This window comes from Triturus cristatus, chromosome 1_1 (assembly GCF_964204655.1).
Source record: "Triturus cristatus chromosome 1_1, aTriCri1.1, whole genome shotgun sequence".
NCBI classification, from domain to species: Eukaryota; Metazoa; Chordata; class Amphibia; order Caudata; family Salamandridae; genus Triturus; species Triturus cristatus.
The window spans coordinates 684,761,425-684,785,206 of NC_140579.1; the positions used below are offsets into that span (position 1 = coordinate 684,761,425).

At 46.6% G+C, this 23,782-nt stretch overlaps 1 protein-coding gene across 5 annotated transcripts in view; it reads left to right on the forward strand.

Moving 5' to 3' along the window:
- NMT1 (N-myristoyltransferase 1) overlaps positions 1-23,279 on the forward strand; it is a 413,873-nt gene extending 390,594 nt beyond the window's left edge. For all 5 annotated transcript variants that reach the window (XM_085647087.1, XM_085647088.1, XM_085647086.1 and 2 more), the window contains 2 exons: positions 22,223-22,360; positions 22,803-23,279. In XM_085647087.1, the coding sequence (XP_085503213.1) occupies positions 22,223-22,360; positions 22,803-22,823 (159 nt within the window). In that variant the 3' untranslated portion in view covers positions 22,824-23,279. The remainder of the gene's footprint in view (positions 1-22,222; positions 22,361-22,802) is intronic.
- The last annotated feature ends 503 nt before the right edge of the window (positions 23,280-23,782 follow it).

Below are 23,782 nucleotides of genomic sequence, written 5' to 3' on the forward strand. Positions count from 1 at the left end.
TGCAAAGGAAAATGGGCCTAGGCCTTTTTCAGTATGCTATACTACTAAGCAATGCTTTTTTATGTACCGGAGACTCCCGTCTCGACAACGGGGAATGATTCAGGCATGTGAATCTATGAAGGCTCCAATACTGGAGAACTACAGTTACAGGTAAGTAACTTGTTTTCTACTATCTTCTTTCCCTCTCCCTTATTGTATTCCTGCTTCCTACAATATCTTTTTCCTCATCCCCTGTGCACTGTTTGTCCCCCTTTCCCCCTCTTTACTGTCCCATCCCCCTTCCTCTAATCTTAATTTACCTACTCACCAACTCTTACTTTCTCCCTATGACCTTTCTCTTGCCTCCTGTTCCTTGTGGGCCTCTTGGTGTGACTGCTTTGTTTATTTCTGCATTTTGTTGATGTTCATATTTTCTGTAAGCCTCATTAATCTTTCAGCAAGCATTAAGAGCCTGCAGTGGTCACTGTTTTACCCTGCAGCCAAAAGCTCACCTTATAATTTTTGGGGGAAGCATGAAATACTCCCCAAAAACTGGATACTTTGGTTTCTCTTTGACCGATAAATATTTTATCACCAGATTTAAGGTTTTCCACAAATATCTAGGCTTCATTGAGACTTCTGTTGGTAGATCCTGTCTGGATTTGCAATGGTTGCATGTTTCACAGGTGTTAGAATGAATGACGCTATGACCAGTGCTTGATGCTATGTTTTGCAAGTCTTTCTTTTGGGAGAACTGTTGTTTTGTTTCATAGGCATCCCACTGTTGATTTGGCTGTTAACTCGCACTGTTCCATAGCACTGACTGTAGTTCTTTCTTTGTTACCACAATCCTTCACCCAGATTAGAAAAGCACTGCTGTATCTTTATACCAATGAGTTCTGAAAAGTCTATGTGTAGGAAGCTGGCTCTTTATGTGATACATCAATCTGATATACAGTGTAAAGAGTCCAAGAGCTCCATTATGAGTGGACACAGGGGCTTGCTCAAGCAATCCTGAGGTGCTCTACTAGGGGTAGTGTGGTCGAGCAGACTTATACTTAGAGGAGTGCATGACATCTTCAAATACACACAGTGATCAATAAATGATACAACCAATGTTTCCTTTAATTTTTTTCCTCTGTGTGCGGCAGTGTAAGGTCTCTGTGCACTGCAGCCCAGGCTATGTGCGCTGGGAACCAGGCCACGCGTGAGTGCAGTGCCAAATATCACTCCAAATTTTTGCTTAAAGTGAAAGGACGGTGCATTTCCACACCTGTAGCGCCACATGACGGGTCTAAAAGCAGGTTTTCAATTTAGATGCACACGCCACGACATGAATTGGTTACACAGGCAAGTACACTTTGGGTTTAGAAAAGCATAGGACTCAAACAATGGTACCTTAATAAGATTTTGCTAAAGATCCTCAACTCGAGCACTGTTCATAGGGTTGGGAAATGTTGGGAGCCGATACAAGATCACAAATATACATTACACATGGTTGTGGCACTAGATGAATCTGGATGTGGGCAGCTTGGAGAAGCCTTTAAATACACAAAGTGCAAGCACTGGGTTTAGCCTCACAAAGACCCCGGCGCCTTTTCTTATTTTCCCGCTCCTAAAACTACTGAGCTTAAACACGGAGTTGCATAAAACCGTGTTCCAATACTGCCCTGCGCGTTGGCTTGCAATGCAAAAGGAGTGTGTAGTAATTACAAGGAGACTGACCCGGCATCACCCAGCTTGTCAATGAGGTGCCTTACACAGTGTTTGGTTAAAGTTAGAACACCCTTTCAATTGTTGTATAAGTTGTGTATACACTTGGGAATTGTGTATTTTATGCACTTTTATGGCCTGAATGGCCGAAATAAAGTTTTTACAACAACAAGAACACCATTTCAAGCAATAATACAGTAAATTACCTTTGACACAATTCTGTCCCGAGACACTATCAGGAAAGGGTATTTGTTGTGCTTGATCCCATTAAAATGGAAAATGTTAAAAGAGTGGCGGATTTCAGAAAGGAAAGAGTCTATTGTGATTTATTGTAGTTCTCTGTTCATATTAGTTTGTTTTGCTTAATTGAGATTATTCTTGAATCTGTACATTTGTGAGCGATAAAAGGTTCACACCTTTTAATTGCTGTCTAGTACCAGTGATCACTCATGTTCAAGTGTTAGTAGTTGAACAGTGGTTATTGAAGGTAGATGTGAAGATGTCTTTTTCAAAGAAAATCCTGCAACACCTTGTATTGCAAAGGAATCGGTCACTGTTGGGTATATTTGAAGTGTTATGTAGATGCCTTTCGTAATTTCAGAACAATTTTATATGTAAAAAGGAAACCTCATGAAATGCAATACAAGCTTTGTAAAGTATACAAAGGCAACGAACACTAAAACCAGATGTGAAATCACAAGTTCTACAGTTTAAGGTGCAGTGCTAATAGGGATTTAAGACTATGTAAATTAGTTCACTGTTATATTGGTTATGGATCAAAATTTTGTTGGGAAACAAAATATGAAGACGCATCAGACATAAGAATAGAAATGTCACACAAACACAAGGAAAATATGAAAATGTCACACATGGAAAATTAAACTTGCCTGCTATCTTTTGCTGGAAAGAAAGCGTCACTCATAGTTGAAATGTCACTAATATTTGCACTGAAATTATGGAAAGGTCACACCGAGCAATATGAAACCTTGACAGCTATGCATGTAATTTCTATATACGTTTCCCTCCTCTTTATGGCTTGATTTTGCTGGCAAGAAAGTGTTGCACACAGCCCTGCCAAGTACCACGCCTCAGGCGTTAGACTAACGCATATCAGTATGGTGGTCCGCACTGAAATGCAAATTCACGCACAATAGGCATATAGCGCCTGCCTTGGCTGTCAAGCCATAGCGCCTCTATACTGAAACTGGAGTGGCAGCACACCTGTGCGAGGGCGCTGCTCCTGGTAGGCTTTGCGGGCTTCTGGCTACAATGTATTAATTAAAATAGGAAGTAATCCTCATGGCTGTGCGCTGCATTACGCAGGATGTCATGTAAAGTTTGTGGGAGGCTGTGGCAATGCCAGGGCATTGCTTACATCGCAGCGTGGTAATTTGAACATAATCATGAATGATCTCTGCCACCGCCGGGACCCAACCCCACTGACCCATGGCAGACACTGGAGCCCAAAGCACGCACTGTGCAGCTGCTGAGTCTGAATGCAGCCCGGGTGTCACGTTTGCCAAGGGAGTCATTCGTTGTGGCCAGGCGGACTCTGGTTTCTATGATTTGAAAGAGAGCAAAGCTGTGGTAAAATAGGCACGTCGGTGCTTTTTGGTAAGTGTGCGCACTTTTAAGATGCATGCTTTTAATAAATATGCATACTTAAGCTCATGGTATTTAGCAAAAAAATATGCCTTGGAGTTGAAAACATTCCCGACTTCAGCCTAATCTATATCTAATCATGAGTGTATGATTTTTAAATGAACCAGCTAGCTCTTTAGTGGGGCGATCAGTGTCCCAGTTGTATGCCTGCGGAGCCAGGGAGCTGTGCCGCCAGTCACTGACTCTGTGCCCCCTCCTGCGGAGAGCGAACAAAGACTTTAACATGCAAGGGGTGCTCCCTTTAACCTTTAGCAGTACCATTCCTAAACCTGGAGCGTAGACCACATTTAACATTATTCCTGCACTGGTGAGTATTGTACTGTCTTCCTATATCTCAAATCTTGCTCCCCACAGCCCACTGTCAGGGCGCCAACAGTACCCCTCCAGGCACCCTCTCCTCTTATGCTGCAGTCGGGCTGTTTTTGTCTCACTCCGCTGCCGCCCTGCTATGTGCGCCCCTTTTGCACCCCAATTATTGCCCGATGTTTGCCGTGGCAGTTGTTAAACCGTGAATTTTAGTGTGTTGATTTTTCTTGTCAGAAAATGTCACTCATATTACACTGGACCATATGAAAATGTCACTCATAGCAACGAAACCTTGGCAGCTATGTACTCATGATCCTTAAAATGTCACTCATAATTGCACTGCAAAATGAAACTGTCCTACATGGCAATCTGAAACCTAGGCAGCTATGAAGCACACGTCCTGCTTTACATTTGATACATTCCTTTTGATAATAGTGGGCGGCTGCGGGGCTGAATGTGGGCCTTTGAGATAGCATTCATGTTAATTGCAGCGCCCGTGTGCAATGTGGGCCTTGGAGATAGTGTTCTTCTTAATTGCAATGCACACCAGCGCTGTAATTAACAAAATTACTATCTCAAAGGCCCACATTCAGCCCCGCAGCTGCCTATTGCTCTATTAGAAAAAGAAATGCAGGGTCAAACACGACGTGTGCTTTGAGATGATTCTGAAAGCACACGACGTGTATGACCCTGCATTCCTTTTGCTGATGGTGCTGAATGTGGGCCTTTGAGATAGTATTCTTGTTAATTGCAGCGCCTGTGTGCACTGCAATTAGCATGAAAACTATTTCAAAGGCCCACATTCAGCCATGCAGCTGCCCAATATTAGCAACGGAATGCAGAGTCAAACACAACGTGTTCTTTCAGAATCATCTGAAAGCACACGTTGCTCTTTAGATTGCCGCATTCCTTTTCCTAATAGAGTGCAGCTTCGGGGCAGATTGTGGGCCTTTGTAAAAGTATTCATGTTAATTGCAGCGCATGATAGTGCTGCGATTAACAATACTTTCACAAAGGCCCACACTCTGCCCCGCAGCCGCGCACTGTTAAGAAAAAAATGCAGCAAGTGCAGGCGCCACTTGCTTGTGAACCGGAGCCCTCCCTAACCATACAGGACATGAGGGAGACGCTTACCTGATGCTCGGCTGTGTTCTCCTCTTCACCGTTGTCTCCAGCTCTGCCTCCTGCAACCAAGAAATTAAAAATTTTTGCGCCGTCCTCATTTTAAAAGTGGCGGTGCAAAGTCTTGCAGGATGTGTTGTGTGTGTGCGCTACAAATGGGACACTGTCCGCTCGGGGTGACCCGCTATAGGGAACCGTGCTCACTACTCGAGGAGATCCACACCAATTTGTTTTTTTTTTTAAAAGCAAGTATCTTTATATATGTTTAGGTATCCAAGAAAAATAGTCAGTTAACTTTTTAAATATGAATTTTTTTTCAGTTCAAAAAGTGGACACAGTGCAATTTTTAAGTTCTGCAATGTTATCCCACGGAGGGAAGAACATGTTTTGCAAACAGGTGTAGTACAGCGACTTGCGGGACCAATCTCCAGGAGTTAAGGCAAGTGGTGGACTAGGTTCAAGGCAGCACCAAGCGTTCACTACCAGCGGAACGAGGGCTGCATGGTATAGGGTGCAAAACCGCGTCTAGAGCCCAATGTTATTCTATGGAGATTGGTCTCTGCGAAAAGAGCCTGCAGGCTCTGGCTAGGAGGCCAGTCCGGCTGAACCAACAGAGGGGCTCAGGCCTTGTGATGTAGGGACACCTTTGGTGCTCTTCTCAATGGCCCAGGGACAACGGGTGCAGAGGGGCCCTTAGGCATCGTTTTTTTTCCTAACTGGGAGCAGTTGCTGTTAAGGGGTCCTCCGTGCAGAGGCTGCAGGCGACGTCGGAGGGGTCCACGAGAAGTGAAACTACAATGGAGGGCTGGGGGACCATGTTGGAACAGTTGGCTGACTTTGACCCCGGTTTGGAGCGACTGGTTCAGTGGTGACTTCAGGTGTTGAGTTTTGGCTGTTCCAGAGGCCTCAGAGTCCGTGCATTTGGAGTTGCTGCAAGATGCAGGGAACAGGTCCCCTGTCCCACGGCAGGTCTTTGTTTTTTATCGAAAGCAGGCAGTCCTCCCAAGTTTCTGGAGTCAACAGCTGCAGTTGACTAAGGGCAGTATTTGACGAGGGATGCGGACAGTCTGCCGGGGCTGGTACCAGGTCAGCTGCTTCTTCTCTGCTTTTGTGCCTCTTTGGTGTCCTCTGTTTTCTTAGGTCATCAAGATCTGCTTCTCTGGTGCCAGGGAATACCATAAATACTGAATTTGGGTAAGTGTAGGGTAGTAGCCAATGGACTACTGAATCTTTGGGTCACTACGCCCCCTATATGATCGCTTCCTGTGAGAAGTGGGCATAACCCTGTCCCAGAATTTTTAAGTATATCGCAAAGATGAATACTTCTGAAAAATCATGTCCACCCTAGGAGTGGTACTAGCCTGAATTTGGCATGGCCTATCTGGCTAGCTAATTTTCCCACCTGTCCAGGTGCCAAGGGAGTACTGGAAAATGGGTAAAGCATCCTCTCCTGTGAGGGGAGCCAGACTCTCATTCCAAAGGTGGAAGCACTTTTAAGCTTGCCGGTTTGGGGAGGCTAATCAACAAATCATCCTGTGGGAGGGGGTTTTACACCCTATTCCCAGACAGGATTTTGTTCTGTCCTGAAAGCATAGGCTCTCACCCTAGGAGGTCAGAACAGTGTTTTGGGTGGCAGGCTGGCAGAAACCACTCTGGGAGCAAAACAGTGGCTGGTAGGTTTTCAGGGGGCACCTCTAAGGCGACCTTTGGGTGCATGTATTGGTAAATCCATTGCTGGTATCGGTCCGGGTTTACAAATGCGAGATGCCCGATACCAAACATTCCTATTTTCAGTGAAGCCATAATGTAGCTGGGGAACTCGTTTTCACTAGTGTCCAGCACATGTTTTGAAATGGCTTCCCAGTCCACTTGCACTGGCAGTAATAGGACTGACCAGCACAGAGGCATATCTGCTCATGCAGGTATCATCCCACATGTAATATTCAGCAACCTGTCTTAGGGCTGTCAAGCCTGATGTGGGGGTGACTTACAAATATCACATGCAGTGTTAGGAGACATGGCACACAGGGATGTGTGACATGTCGTGTTTTCACTTTTGTCTACACCAAGGTTCGAGGCATGTGGGCTGCTGAATTCATATCTGTGCATAGATCGCCGCCTAGTGTTGGGTCCGAATAATTGCACATTGTTGTCCTGGAAGAGTCTTCGAAGTATCACGAGATAGGTGGCTCCTCCCCTGGACTACAGTGCGCATGGGCATCCTCTCCATCCTTAGATTGTTTTTTTCCGCCATTGGGTTCGGATGTGCTTATCTTAGCTCAAGTTCGGAAACTTTAGTTTAAGGCCAAAAGGCCTTTTGATCTCGTCGGTACTGTTCCCGTTCGGTATCGACCAGTTTTTGTGTTTTAGCACCTTCTTCACGTTTTTCGGATCCGCTTTGGTCCGAACATCGAACTTCGATCGACGATGGAATCGAGGACTCCCTTCAAGAGATGTCCTTTATGCCACGCGAAATACCCACACATCGACGTCCATCCGGTATGCAACAAATGTCTCTCACCGGATCACGATGAGTCGAAATGTATGGCCTGCGCCCGGTTCCGCTCGAAGAAGACTCTCCGGAATCGACGGGCAGCGAGATTGGAGGCACAGCAATCGGCGCCTGCCCCGGCCAACATCTTTAGCACCGAGGACGAAGACGCCGAGAGCGTAGAAGACGTAGACTCCAGCCACGCTTCCGAACATGACTCCCGATCGGAAGACGACGATGAGGTGATCTTTGAGGGCGAAGATGTCGTCGAAGAGGTAGGAGACTACAATGAGGCCCTTGGGGCCGAGGAAGATAGCTCCATGGAAGAGCTAGGCCAACCCGTCGATACGGAGGCCGAGAGACTAAGTCGTCATAAGGCTCAGGTCGAGGGATCGCCTGCGGGCCTTACCCAAGATCAGTCACACGGTTCTTCGGCCCGCCTCAAGGCCCGTCCTCGAACATTTCACAGGAGCCATTAATATCGAAGACGACTGGATTCCCTTCAGTGAAACCGAAACCGTCCGTCGCACCGGTTACATCGAAACCGAAAGTGAAACGGGTTGCGATCGGATCGAAGGCCTCGAAGCCCTCCACTCCTTCGACGCCGGCACAGGTCATCGGCACCGAACGCACCAAACGAGATTTCGGTGCCGAGCTCACCGCGACGGGTCCCGGCGCCGAGCCTAAGAAGAAGGCCCTCGGTCCCCACAAGGCGCCTCGGCCTATGGCACCGAAGATTACGGCCCAACCCACCAAGGTCAAGGTGGTCGACCCGTCTGCGTCGACATCGAAGACGGCGGCGGCTGCCAAATCATCGACTCCGACGAGCGTCGATACCTCCCTTCGGATCGACGACCCAAAGACTGGAAATAAGTCGGATGCCGCTTCGACGCTTACCTCCAAGGTGCCGATCAGTTCCAAGGCGCCATCTGCGTTCACCTTGCAACAGGTCTCAGCATTGTTGCAACGCATCAGAGACCAGGCAACCCTCCAACCTACGTCTGGTTCCGAAACGCACAAGGACGCAAAATCACACTCGGCGCCGGCGCACATCACATTTGGATTGCTGCCACCCACGGCACCGAAAATGTTCGAAATTCGGACACGTGTCCGCCAAACACAGTCACTATCCACTGGACAAACCGATATCGAGCCTTCACAGGCACACTTTATCGACGCCGACACTGGTAGGTTGATACTCCGCAAGCGGAAAATCACGCCAGAGAAGGGCTTGGACTCATACAAAATTCCTCTGAAACACAAATTGCCGGCAGGTTCCGCACCAGTGCTTCATGAACACTTTCAACCCTTCCTTCAGGATCTGCCGTCCTTTTCTCCTACGCATTCAGAGGCAGACGCAGGAGAGGACTATATAGGGGATGATACCACCTACCCTGGGGATATCGATCCTGATGATCACTTGCAAGACCCAGATCAGGCATGGGATGACCCCACCGACCAGGGTAACGCACCAGATACTCCTGACATGCAGCTTTACAATATAAAGACATCTCCCACAGAGGACACTGCTGCCTTTTATGACCTCATAGAACGCGCTTCTGCCAATCATGGAGTGGAACTCCATTCTGACACTGTAGAAGAAGATTTCTTAGTGGACACATTCGCCTCCTCTGAGAAAACCGTCAAAACTCTGCCAATGTTGAAGGGAGTTCTAAAACCTGCAAAAGACATTTTTAAAGAAATAACCAGGGCACGGGTGCTGAAACCCAGAATCGAAAAGAAATACAAGCCTGCACCCGGAGACCCTATGTACATTAGGGTCAGTTACCTTTAGACTCCATGGTTGTTGCTAATGCTCGCAAACGAGCCAATTCACAAACAACGGGTGATGCTCCTCCCCCCGACAAGGAGTCCAAAGTGCTGGAGACATCAGGCAAAAGGATAGCAGCACAAGCAGCAAACATCTGGCGCATTGCCAACACACAGGCACTCCTGGCCCGTTATGATAGGTCCCACTACGACACACTAGAATCACTGCTACAACATTTGCCAGATGAATACAAAGAGGCAGCGGAGCTCCTTATCAGAGAGGGACAACTCCTTACAAATGCGTCCATCAAATGCGCACTGGATGCAGCCGACACTGCAGCAAGGGCGATCAACACAAGCGTCATGTTGAGGAGGCACGCATGGTTGAGAATCTCAGGCTTCAAGCCTGAGATTCAGAACAATATCTTAAATCAATCGGTCAACCCAGACTATTTATTTGGCCCTGAGGTTGACACTACCCTCGAAAAAATTAAGAAAGACACTGAAACTGCAAAATCAATGGGGGCTCTGCAGTCGCAGCAGTTTCGTAGTGGCTCCTTTCGTTGCCCCGGGAATAGAGGGGCAGCTAGAGGTCAGGGGTCTCAGCAGCAGTACAATGAAGGGGACACGCAAAATAACTATGATAAAACCACTAGAGGTGGATATCGTGGATCCAGCACCAAAGGCAGAGGACGTGGGTACGGCAACACCAGGTCCTCCCCCAAAAACAAACAGTGACGCCTTCTCCCTGCCCCCCGACCACATGTCGGGGACCACATGTCGGGGGGAGACTCCAGCAGTTCCTGTCAGTCTGGAAAACCATCACCACAGACAGGTGGGTCAGGGACATTATCCAGTACGGTTACTGTCTAGAATTAACGTCCACTCCACCCAACATACCGCCAAAGCACCGTCCTATGTCCGTAGAGCACTTGGCATTATTGCAGCAGGAGGTACTAAGTATGCAGCAAAAAAGGTGCAATAGAAGTCGTGCCTGTCAACCAACAGGGGACAGGGGTGTACTCTCTGTACTTCTTAATCCCAAAAAAGGACGGTTCTCTCAGACCTATACTAGACCGGAGACCCCTCAACCACTACATTCTATCAGAGCATTTTCATATGCTCACCCTACAGCAGGTTCTACCGCTACTCAGTCAGGGAGACTTCCTAGCCACACTGGACTTGAAAGATGCATATTACCACATACCCATACACCCATCGCACAGAAAATATCTCAGGTTCACTATTCAGGGGCATCACTATCAGTTCAAAGTTCTCCCCTTCGGAGTAACGACGGCACCCAGGGTCTTTACCAAGTGCCTAGCGACAGTGGCTGCACATCTACGGAGACAGCACATTCCCGTCTTCCCTTACCTGGACGACTGGCTTGTTCAGGCAAAGTCAGCCCAGCAATGTGCCAGCCACATGTCCCTCACCATTCACCTTCTTCACAGTCTGGGATTCTCACTAAATTACCCAAAATCACATCTTCAACCCGCACACGTAAGACAGTACCTGGGCGCGACCATAGACACTCTTGACAGCTACTGCTCAGCCAAATTTAGTGAGGATCAACAGCATGCAACTGCTGATCACAAAGTTCAAACCTCAACACTCCCTTCCAGCGCGAGTGTTCATGCAGGCATGATGGCCTCCTGCATTTTCATAGTCCCGCACGCGAGACTACATATGCGCCCGCTTCAGGAGTGCTTGGCACGTCAATGGAATCAGGCTCACGGACAATTAAAAGACCTAGTGTTGGTGAGCGGTCGGGTATACAACTCTCTGCATTGGTGGAATCCACAAAACCTTTGCAAGGGCCGACCGTTCCAAGAGCCTGTTCCGCAAATACTGACAGTGGACGCCTCTCTCCAGGGATGGGGAGCTCATGTACTCAATTACACAGTGCAGGGACTATGGACGACACAGCAAAAGAAGATGCACATCAACATTCTGTAACTGATGGCAATCTTCCTAGCCATGAAGGCATTCAAAGTACACTTATGCAACAAAGTCGTGTTGATCCGGACGGACAACATGACTGCCATGTACTACATACAGAAGCAGGGAGGAACACACTCCCCACAGTTGTCTCATCTGGCTCAGAGCATGTGGAAGTGGGCCATTCAGAGGAACATATTCCTCATGGCGGAACACCTCCCGGGTAAGGACAACCAGATGGCGGATCTGCTCAGCAGACACAGCCACCAGATGCACGAGTGGGAGCTACATCCGTCAGTACTCCAGCCGTACTTCCAACAGTGGGGTCATCCAGAGATAGACCTATTCGCCACAAACGAAAACGCAAAATGCCAAAGCTTTGCCGCCAGGTTCCCACATCCGCAGTCACAGGGCAATGCGATATGGATGAACTGGTCCGGCAGATTTGCGTACGCTTTTCCCCCAGCGCCATTAATACCGCTAGTGGCACGCAAACTGCGACAACACTCACTGACACTCATCCTAGTCGCTCCAACATGGGCACGCCAACCATGGTACACCACCTTTCTAGAACTTTCCGTGGTGCCGCATCTAAGGCTGCGGATCACACCCGCACTTTTAACGCAGAACCATGGCGAAATTCAGCACCCAGATCCGCAACAGCTGAACCTGGCAATCTGGCTCCTGAAGTCTTAGAGTTTGGCTACCTAAACCTGCCACCTGAATGTATGGATATCATCAAGGAGGCCAAAAGACCCACAACCAGAGCTTGCTAAATGGAAAAGGTTTGTCATTTACTGCAACAACAATGACATTAACCCGCTGGACGCATCCATTCAAAACATCATCTGTTACCTCTTACACTTATACCGATGCAATCTGGCATACAACTCCATACGTATACATTTAACCGCGATAGCAGCCTATCTTCAAAACAGGCAGCACCTCTCTTTATTAAGAGTGCCTGCCATCAAAGCCTTCTTAGAGGGACTCAAACGAGTAATTCCCCCAAGACACCCACCGGCACCAGTGTGGAACCTCAATGTGGTCCTCACCAGATTAATGGGTCCACCTTTTGAACCTCTCCATTCATGTGAGATTCAATTCCTCACCTGGAAAGTAGCTTTCTTAGTGGCAATCACTTCGTTGAGAAGAGTTAGTGAACTCCAGGCACTAACCATTCAAGAGCCATTCATACAGGTTCACGCAAACAGAGTTGTACTACGTACCAACCCCAAATTCATGCCTAAAGTGATATCGCAGTTCCACATGAATCAGACTATTGAACTGCCTGTTTTCTTTCCAAGTCCACAAAATGTCGCAGAGAGAATGCTCCATACACTAGATGTAAAGAGGGCCCTCCTGTACTATATAGACAGAACAAAGGATTTTTGGAAAACAAAACAACTTTTCGTTGCCTTTTCTCCACAACACAAGGGCAGCGCCATTTCCAAAGCAGGGATAGCCAGATGGATCGTTAAATGTATTCAAATTTGCTATTAAAAAGCTAAACGCACATTAACGATTCCCCCCACGAGCCCACTCAACACGAAAGTTAGGGGCGTCCATGGCTTTCCTAGGAAACATTCCTTTACAGGAAATATGTAGAGCAGCCACATGGTCCACTATACATACATTTACCAAACACTACTGTGTAGATGTACACTCAAAACAGCAGGCAGCTGTAGGACAGGCTATTCTCAAAACTCTTTTTCAGACTGCTGCAGCTGGCACGGGCAGCCGCCGCTAATGGAGGGACTGCTATATAATCTATGCACAGATATGAATTCAGCAGCCCACATGCCTCGAACTGAATATGCTACTTACCAGTATGCATCTGTTCTTGGCATGTAGGGCTGCTGACATTCATATCGCCCACCCTCCTCCCCGGCGCCTGTAGCGGCTGCAGCACTCAGAATTACTGTATAGCATGGTCATCACTTACTGTATCTACTCCATCACTGCCACAATGGCGAAAAACAATCTAAGGATGGAGAGGATGCCCATGCGCACTGTAGTCCAGGGGAGGAGCCACCTATCTCGTGATACTTCGAAGACTCTTCCAGGACAACAATGTGCAATCATCCGGAACTAACACTAGGCGGCGATCTATGCACAGATATGAATGTCAGCAGCCCTACATGCCAAGAACAGATGCATACTGGTAAGTAGCATATTCAACATAAATGCTGCAATGGCAGCCTTGCATGTGCTTCGTGAGGGGTCCCCTAGGAGGGCACAGTACGTGCTTCTGCCCTTAGGGACCCTAATACCTCAGGCCCTTTTGTACCAGGGGTACCATTCACTATGGACTTACAGAGGGTGCTAAAGGTTTTGCCAATTGGGGAAAACAATTGAATATTCTTAGGGAAAGAACACTGGTACGGAGACCTGTTTAGCAGGAACCCAGTACCCTTCAGTCAAAGTTGCATTAAATGCCAGGCAAAAGGAGGGGGGACTGCAACAAGAACCCAGCTCCTTACACTATTTTTCTTTTTTGGTATGTTCCAGAAGACTTGCCTTCGTGTGTCCTGGATGTAGGAAATTTACCTGAACAATAATTGCTTCTTAAAGTTATGTAGTAGCTGTTCCTAATGAGTGACGTCAAATCAGGACTTTTTTGGATTTTTCTTCTCTAATACACTTGTCCATCCACTTTTTACTGGCAGTCTCCAGCACCCTCAATCTTTGATTGCTAAAATCCATCACTTAAGCTAGCCCCCAAACCCATTTCCTAGCTAGAACTACCTACTTTCCGTGCTCCACACCAAACCTAATAACACTAACAGCCTCTTCGTGAAGAATTGTTAAGTAGATGACCTCACATAGTCCGATAAGATAACTTTATTGTACTAGTAGGAGGAAGCCCCTATCAAGTCTTCACTGTGTAATAAATCAGTCGCCAATCCTGGAATCTTTAGTGAATCCAGTCAAATGACTACTTGAGGATCCAGTGCTATTTCCATTGTTTGACCCCGACCTTACTTAAGCACGATCTTAATCAATGTTGCGCTCCGAAATCACAAAAGCGCCTGATCCCAATCATATTCTTCGTCTAGTACAAATGTGTCCTCATTGTCTTTTCTGCACAGATTCTGATCAAACTTTGCTATCGCCCAGATGATGATGATGATGATGATGATGGTGTGGTTGAGATGGGTATGTTTTAAAATCACTCTTCAGATCTTGTGAGTCCTGCGGAAAGCTTAGGCTTTTTTCTGAAGACCCTCACAAAAAATGCATCTATTGCCTCTAGCCTGATCATGAGGTGAAGGAGTGCAAGATTTGCCGCACCTTCTCTCAGAAGACCTTAAGGGATAGGGAAGGACGCCTTCTTCTGTGGCTACAGAAGCTTAAGGATAAAGATGCTCCTTTATCAGAGATAGAAACTGCCTCTGGATCCTCTATCTCGTCCAGAAAAAGGGTGGCTGAGGAAGAATCTTCTTCTACTGGGGCAAAGGTGTTGAGGAGAGCCCAGTCTGTTAAGGGCTTGGGGCAGTCTTCGTCTTAATCTAAGAAGACATCTCCACCTTCAGGATCCAAGCCCTCTACACCCCCTAGGAAAGCAGGAAAAACCCAGCCAGCTAAGAGTTTTCCTGACAAGAAATCACCTCAGGTGGGATTGCCGTCGTCGACGGCGCCGTCGACGGCATTTCAACGTCGACTATTACATTCTCGTCGCCGAGACCTACAATGATAATGTCATCAGCTTCATCGCCGTCGACGCTGGTTTCGGTGAGTGTAAAACCCATCTCGTCGACGAGGGAAGTGTCATCTCTCGTCTCCGTTCCGTCGACGGTAAAAATCAAGAAGCTGGCTCCGCCGACTACTTCGTCGACGTCTACTCCGTCGACGAAGATTGTGGCACCGTCGACAGTTGCTTCGTCGACGAAGAAAACCCCGTCGACGAAGATGGACGCGTCGACGAAGACGACCTCGTCGACGAAGACGACCTCGTCGACGAACACGACCTCGTCGACGAAGCTTGCCCCGTCGACGGCACCCTCGTCAACGAAGATTGCCTCGTTGTCGGCATCGTCGTCGGCGAAGATTGTCCCATCGTCGACGGATGCCATCTCGTCGACGAAAACAGCCTCGTCATCGAAAATGGCTTTAACGTCAGGATTGGTTCCGTCGACACGAGTGTTACCACCTTCTCTATCTACCTGCATGGATATGCAGGTATGGACTGCGACTCCGTCGTCTGTCGTGTCTGATCAAAAGTCACCAGCATCTACGCTTCTTCAGCGTAGAGGATCGTCTTTAGAGGCTATATCGCCTCTAAAATTACCGGCGCAACTTTTACAATCGGAGGATAACGACTCCGAAGAAGATGAGAGATTTCGGACTACAAGGAGTCCATCGGAGCTTCTCATCAAATATCAAGATGAGGATGATGAGGATGAACAGTACGAACATCCTAATATTGAACCACAGCCAACACCACCTGCACCAGTGCCGTCTGGTCAAATGCCATTGGAACTACTTGATAATCTGCAGTATATGTTGCAAGATTACTATAGACGTTTTCCTCCTTCGGAAACGGCGGAATCTCTTCCGACTACACCCAGACCACGAGTACAGTTGTCGTCGCTCCAGTCACCAAGACCACCTTCTCCGTTGCCATCTCGGCAATTGCAGGTTTCAGACGATGAAAGGGAGGAAGGAGAGGTAGATGATCAATCTATCATGTCGGAGTGGGATAATTACCAAGTACAAACTCCTTCTCCAAGTGCTCCAGCTCCGGTGGACTCTCCCCCGGTGGACATTGGGAATTTCCATTCACTTATGGAAAGAGCGACCAAGAGATTCCTGATTCCCATGGAGACAAAGGAAGATGACTGCTTCCTGTATGACTTCAAGGACCAACTAAGGAAGCAGGTTCGGGCAATCCCAATCATTGACTTTATTTGGAAGGAGGGATTGAGACTGATGGCTACCCCTAATTCTCTTCCAGCAGTGTTACCAAGGCTGGACAAGAAATATAGGGCCCCAAGTAATTCACCAGCATGCCTGATTGGTCAACCTAAGGCAGACTCTGTTATAGCACAAGCGGCTCAGAGACGGGCTAGAAATCCTTCAACGCCCATATCAGCTCCACCTGATAGAGATGGTAGAAGGTTGGACGCAATAGGAAAGAAAGTGTCTACGATGGCAGCCACCACAGTTCGGGCTGCAAACTCCCTGGCGATTTTAGGGCGATACGACCGCCAGATGTGGTCCGACATCTCTCCTTTCCTCGACATGTTACCGGAGCCTTCAAATCCGAGGCTATAAAGATCCGGCAGGAAGGAGAGTATGCGTCTGCGGAAATCGACGCAGCAGTGGATGTGGCATCAACTGGTTTCAGGCAGCTGGCAGGAGCCGCAGTGCTGAGAAGGCAGGGCTGGCTGAAGTCAACATCGTTTCGCCAGGAGGTGCAGTCTAAAATTATAGACATGCCATTTGATGGTGAATCCTTGTTCGGTGCACATGTAGATGAAGCGCTACAGGCAATAAAGAAGGATACGGAGACGGCAAGGTCCCTGGGTAGTTTGCAATTCCGAAAATCTACCTTCCGGGGAGCCAGAGGACGTGGATCCTTCTCTAGCAGGGGAGGTAATAACCAACAGCGTTCCTTTCAAACCTCTCAGTATAACCAAAGATCTCAGAATTATCGCCAGCAGCATTACGGACAGCGAAATCAACAATATTCGCAGTCGCGTAAGAAGCAGTCCTTTCGCGGACGAGAGTCCGATAAGAAGCAATGAGTTCAGCCACCTGCCACCATCTCTACCGTTCCCACGTACAAGAATTGGAGGTCAAATATCCCACTTTTATTCAAATTGGTCCAAGATTACCTCAGACAAGTGGGTATTAGATATAATATCCAGAGGCCATGCTCTGGAATTCACAAAAATTCTGCCAAATTCTCCTCCCAATGGTCCACCCCCTGCTCATCTCAAGGAGCTTTTTTCCCAAATAAATTTGATGATTCAAAAAGGAACAATCGAAAAAGTCCCTCTCTTACAAAAGGGAACGGGCTTTTACTCAAGATTTTTCCTCATCCGGAAAAAATCAGGAGAGTGGCGTCCAATTCTCGACCTTCGCGCCCTCAACCAATTTCTAAAGAAAATGTCTTTCCGGATGTTGACGCTCCAAGAAATTCTGCAGTTGCTTTCGATGGGAGATTACATGGCCACCCTCGACCTGCAGGACGCCTATTTTCATGTACCAATCCTGCCAAGGCACAGAAAATATCTACGGTTCAGAGTGGCTGGCAGGGATTTCCAATTCAGAGTCCTCCCATTTGGACTCCGTTCTGCACCCAGAGTCTTCACAAAGGTCATAGCGCCAGTAACTGCGCATCTTCGTCTGCAGGGAGTTCAGATATTCCCGTACCTGGACGACTGCCTTATCAAGGCGAGTTCCGCCAAGGTAGCATCCGAGCATGTTCAGAAATGCCTCTTACTCTTCCAATCCCTGGGTCTATCAACAAATCTGGAGAAATCACATCTAATTCCTTCGCAAAGAAGAACGTTTCTAGGAGCGACGTTGAACACGGATCTGGCCAAAGCCTTCGTATCAAGAGAAAGGCAAACCAAGATATGCAATCTTGCGCGCTCTCTAAGTTCAAAAGAGTGCGTTTCAGTCCGTGTATACAAATCCTTCCTAGGGATGATTTCGTCTTGCATTCATCTCATTCCCAACTGTCGGTACAGAATGAGACCGTTGCAGGAGGAACTCAATCTGCAATGGCTTCAGATCACAGGGTCATTCGAGGATCTCATTCACATCACCCCACGAATGCGAGAGGCCTTTCAATGGTGGAGTCAGATGGACCACTTGAAAGAGGGTTTCCCATTTCTGGTCGAAATGCCGGATTTCATAGTCACCACAGACGCATCCCTCGAGGGTTGGGGAGCGCACCTTCAAGGAATGACAGTCAATGGCAGGTGGACTCTAGAACAAAGAAAGTGGCATATCAACCTGCTAGAACTGCGAGCCATATTCCTGGCTCTAAAATCCTTCCAGACCATCATCCGAGGAGCATGCATACTTGTAAGAACAGACAACACAACAAGTATGCATTACTTGAACAAACAAGGCGGGACGAGGTCAGCCCTCCTATCCCAGCAAGCGCAAGAGATTTGGGATTGGGCGATCCGCCACAAGATCAACCTCAAAGCCATTCACGTCCCGGGAATCACGAATGTTCTGGCGGATTCCATCAGCAGGAACACAACGTCGAATCACGAATGGGAGTTACACCAACCATTCCAAAACGAAGTGTTTCACGAATGGGGGCATCCCGATATAGACCTCTTTGCGACCAGCCAGAACCGCAAATGCCCACTCTTCGCAAGTTGGGCTCCCCACAAGGACTCGCTGGGGAATGCCTTTTTCGATGAATTGGTCGCAAATATATGCTTACGCCTTTCCACCGATCCCGTTGGTTCCACGAGTTTTGCGCAAGATCAAACAACAGCCTTGCCGCATGATCTTAATTGCTCCCAGGTGGCCCTGCCAGTACTGGTTTACAGAGCTTCTCCTCCTCTCAGAGGCCGAGCCCATACAATTTCGACCAATTCCACGTCTTCTGACCCTTCAGAACGGTCAAATTTGTCATCCGGACCCAGCATTGCTCAGATTAGCAGCATGGCTCCTCAACAGCTTGAATTTGCACACCTAGATATCCCTCCAGACTGCCAAGAGGTTTTGGCCAATGCTCGAGCGCCAGCAACTGTTAAAACTTACAAACTAAAGTGGAAGAGGTTTTGCATGTGGTGTCAATCCGTTAATCTCCATCCGATCCACGCAAAGCCGGAACAACTTCTGCCTTTCTTTCTACAATTGGCGAGGTCTGATCTTTCCCACTCTACTTTGAAGGTGTTCTTGGCTGCAATTTCAAGATTCCGACAGGATGGTACTAACTCTCTCTCTATTCCAACAGAGTCATCCAACAATTTTTGAAGGGGCTATTTAGGATGTTTCCGCCTATTCGGCGTCCGCCTCCTTCTTGGCACCTTAATATAGTGCTTTCACAACTAATGAGGCATCCTTTCGAGCCCATCCACAAGGCGGATCTAAAGTTCCTATCTTGGAAGGTTTCGTTATTATTGGCTCTAACTTCTACAAGAAGGGTTAGTGACCTGCAAGAATTCACTGTTCATCCACCCTTTCTGCAATTCACATCTGATTCTGTGGTGCTGCGCACTAATCCAAAATTTATGCCAAAGGTCCCGACGGATTTCCATCTTAATGAACCCATAGTTTTGAAAACTTTCTTCCCAAATCCGCAAACAGCTGCAGAAAGGGCCTTGCATTCCCTAGACATCAGGAGATGTCTGAAGTTTTACTTACAACGTACAGCACCACTGCGCAAATCGGACCAGCTCTTGGTAGCTTATGGCAGATCACGTCAAGGCCATTCAGTATCAAAGCCAACCATAGCTCGCTGGATCTCAGCTGCAATTTGTTTATGCCATGATCAAGCTGGAAGACCATTACAAGCGACCCCAAGAGCACACTCTACGAGAGCAATCTCGTCATCTACAGCTCTTTTCGCCGGTGTGCCTCTTCACCAGATCTGTAAAGCGGCAACATGGTCCAGCTGCCATACGTTTACCAGACACTACTGTTTGGAAGCTGCAAGTGATGCGGATGGTTCAGTGGGACAAGCTGTTCTACGTAATCTTTTCAAATAAGTTGAGCCTCTGTTCTCCCTCCTCCGCTATGCTTTTATAAGACGCTTTTTGTGATGTGAAATTGTTTTGCATAAATTGAAACACATGTGTATTTCTGTATGGTTATACTATTTCATAATGTATATGGTGTATATATATATATAAAGTGGCGTCTTATGAGCATAAGGTTATGTACTGCTATCTACTCTGATTCAGGCATGTGAATCTATGACAGACACCCCAAATACTGGAGAAGAACAATAGTTACTTACCTGTAATCTGTGGTTCTCCAGTATTGGTGTCTTTCATAGATTCACATGCAACCCGCCCACCTCCCCTCAGAGGCTTTTTAGGTTATGGTATATTACTTCACTCCTGTGCGAGAAAATCTGACAGCCTGAGCCTCTGAGGAGAACATTCTGGTGGGTGCTGTCGCCTGATTGGCTGCAGTTTGGACTGTATATAATGACAGTGATAGTCATAGCTGTGGAAGTTTTTTCCCTTGTAGCTTAGGCTACTTTACTTCCTGGTTCAGGTTACCAGGGTTTTTTGTTTGGTATATGCATAATTATTGCTTTTTTATGTACCGTGGGACTCCCACTCCGACGACGGGGAATGATTCAGGCATGTGAATCTATGAAAGACACCAATACTGGAGAACCACAGATTACAGGTAAGTAACTATTGTTCATTTCCAGCAACAGTAAAACTCTGCCTTTGGAAGCCAGTTGGATCAGTAACTTTTAGCCTGGTGAACTGCCCGTTGCTTTTAAACGTCTTGGCCCAAGTTGCTATGTTAACTTAACACTGGGACTGGGATTTTTAGAACAGATATTTGGTACTATAAAATAATAATTTTCTGGTATTATGAATCCCCCATCACTTTTTTAGGTGGTGCTTATATTGTTTATGCTGTGGCATCTTCAGAACTGCTTGGGCTCAAGCCCTTTCAGTTGCCCTTTCTTTGCAAACCTGGCCGATGAGAAACTATGCAAACATATCAAAATGTAATACAGAAGCAGTGGCTAGGTAATGGCAGGTGCACACTATCAATGTATCCCAAGTTTTAATGGTCGTATATACCTCAATTTCGGTGCACAAGAAGGTGGAATATCTATATAAACATTTCAACATCTTTCTGACACATTTCAGTTGTGTATATACTCCTAACCAATGCTTCCATTCTTACAAGAATAAGAGAAAACTCTCACAAAAGTGCACCCACAGGGCAACATGCTGTTTGAACTATAACAATTTACATGTAAGTGCTTTAAACCGGTTTGGTAGCATATACCAGACCCAAATGTACATTATAATAGTTTTTTCATATTTACATTTATACAGAGAACAGCCTGCTATTTGCTCAGTATTGCAGGGCTTTTGGTAGTCTGGCTGTTGCTTTCCAAGGGGTTGCAAGGTATCCCTCGCACAGTAGTGTGGATGAATTTGTTCTGTCTTAGGACATGTCCACTCAATGAGTTCTGGGTGAATCTTCTTGGTGTTTGATGGCTGATACCAGAGGTCTGTAACAAATAATGTACACGCTTTCTAGGAGCCATGGGTCCCAATATAGCCAGATAATGTTTTTTATCCTTTTCCTTTTTTAACTTATTATTGTACTAGATAATTGAACCATACTATCTCTTGAAATTTTACACTGAACCCCTAGTTTCTTATGCACTTTAGGCACTGGCACTTTCAAGGTTCCTAGTTATTAACTGGGGGATGGGCAGACTTCATTAATCGCAGGTTCCCGCTCTGTAAATTGGTCATAAATCGATATACCCTATGCACATGTACTTTTGTGGCACCTTCCTGCCTGGTGTCTTAGGAAATCTGGACCCCAAGAAGAAAAAGCCTTTGCTATTATGGTCTGTTTTAATAATTGATTGTTTACTATGTTTGTACTGTAATGTATATATGTGACACTTTTATGGCCGAAATAAAGTTATTCACGGACTGTTTTAAAAAAATATATATATTGGTGACGAGGACCACAAGTGTGATCAATTTAAAACTGTGCTTGAGTTCCATACTTATTGCCAACATCTCCAGTAAAGCTTAAGTGCTCCACATAACTACTGTTGGTGTAGCAGCTTGGTTCTCTGGTTGGAGTGCAGTAGTTCCTAAGACCTTGGAGCACCACTGGCAAATGATAAAGCCCAGCCCGGGGTACTGCCCAGTAATGTGGCCCAGTACCTACAGAAAGACATCCTGTCTTGCCAGCTCCTCCTTTTTCTAGATCGTGCCCTTCCTGTGTTATAGTTCCAGTATAGTCTTCTGTGCATTGTTTATCTTTACTGTGCCTGTTTTTTTATGCCTAGAACTACTACAGTGCATGAGGCCTCCTCTTTTCAGTGCATGAATCTTCCTTCATGCTCAATTTTGCTCTCTTCTTGTGTACATGCTCCCTTTCTCCTCTGCTTGCTTTCCCATAATTAACTTACTCCCTCTCCCCCACCATTGAGATCCTGATTGCTTTGTATGCTTCCTGCTTACTCTTATCTCTACAGAACTAAAGGTACGTACCATGAGGTAACTTTCTATTTTACCCTTTCTTGATCCTCCACAGAAAGGGTTCGACGTGTTTAATGCCCTGGATCTGATGGAGAACAAAACATTCCTGGAGAAGCTGAAGTTTGGCATTGGTGACGGAAACTTGCAGTATTACCTGTATAATTGGAAGTGTCCCAGTATGGGAGCTGAGAAGGTAACATCTACTGGGAGTGGAGACACAAAGTGGAGGGGGTTGAGTTTCAACTGGATTTGGTGCATTGTCAAGGCCATGCGTTCTAAGGAGGACAGTACAAGGACCTTGAAGACCCTTCAGTGGAATGACTACTAGGACTCTAGCACTGCAGCAGAGTCAACATCTAGATCTTGAAATTCGCATCTCATGATTAAGCTCTGTTGGCACTTTGAATTTGCCAGTTGATTTTAAAGTGCTCATTCTTCATTGACAACTGTTGGCGGGGGTGAGAGGGAAGTCCAGAATTAACTTTGTTTCACTGGCTCAAATTAATTCCCTATGTGTATTTGTTTCAGTAATTGCTTCCTGTCTCTGCATTACCCTGGACTGTCTTAAGTCAGAATTTTTTACTTGCCTCTTTCTCTCCAGTGCTCTTTTAATGTGTGTCTTTTGCTTTCCACAGGTGGGATTGGTGCTGCAGTAAACCTATGGTCCTCTGGGAATGGATGAAGCCACGGAGCTGTGCCAGCAACTGACCACCGAAATTTTGATCTTTTGGAATTGCTTGCAGAGGACTGAACTGAACCAAATGGGAGCCAAATGCAGTGATGTAAGGATTGTTTTCAGTGGGGGAGAACTGCGCCCCCTTCTCTGGCATAGACGTCTTTCCATATTGTTGTTCTCTCCTCCACTCGTCGCACCACTACAAAGTTCCTTGTCCTACTGGTGTGATCAAGGGAATGTACAACTACTGAACGCTCTTGCACGATTGGCGTTCAATGGAGTCAACGGGTGAATAGTAATAAAAAGTATATATTATATATTTTAAATCTTTGAGATTGCGACCTTTAACAAAGCGTCATAGCTGCTTTGTGGCCAAATTGTACTTTCCTTCTGCCACCCCTCCTTGCGGAATAAACTGAGATTACCTCTGGCATGACACTGATTTGGGTTGTAAGTTGCACAAGGTATTATTGCGTTGCTGGATTTCTGGAGGTTTTGGAGGAACATTAACCAAAAGTCAACTGAAGTTGATTTCTGTAGGGAAGAAGCCTCGCATTTACCAGTCTTGGAAGGATGGTATGGTTTATTGGTTTTACAATGTGAGCAGGCGGGGGCATGGTTTGACTTTCTGAATGGCTGAAGACTGGCAAACTACTCCTCTAAAAAGGGGTGAAGGTTGATGAATGTATGTTGAAGGAAGAGAAGGGAAATCTTACCAATTGCTGCCAATACAAAGGGCTATGGTTTGGTGTTGCCAGTGGTCCCACCTGCTGCTGGTTCGCTTGCTTGCTTGGGCAGTCAAAAGCAGTTTGCCTACGTCTGTCCCATGAAATTCATAAATAATACAAATTAATCAATTCAGGCAAGTAGTGTCTAGTGTGAAAGATGATTTTGCTTGCAGCATGAGAACCATTTTGATGTCCCAAAATGTTCATGGCT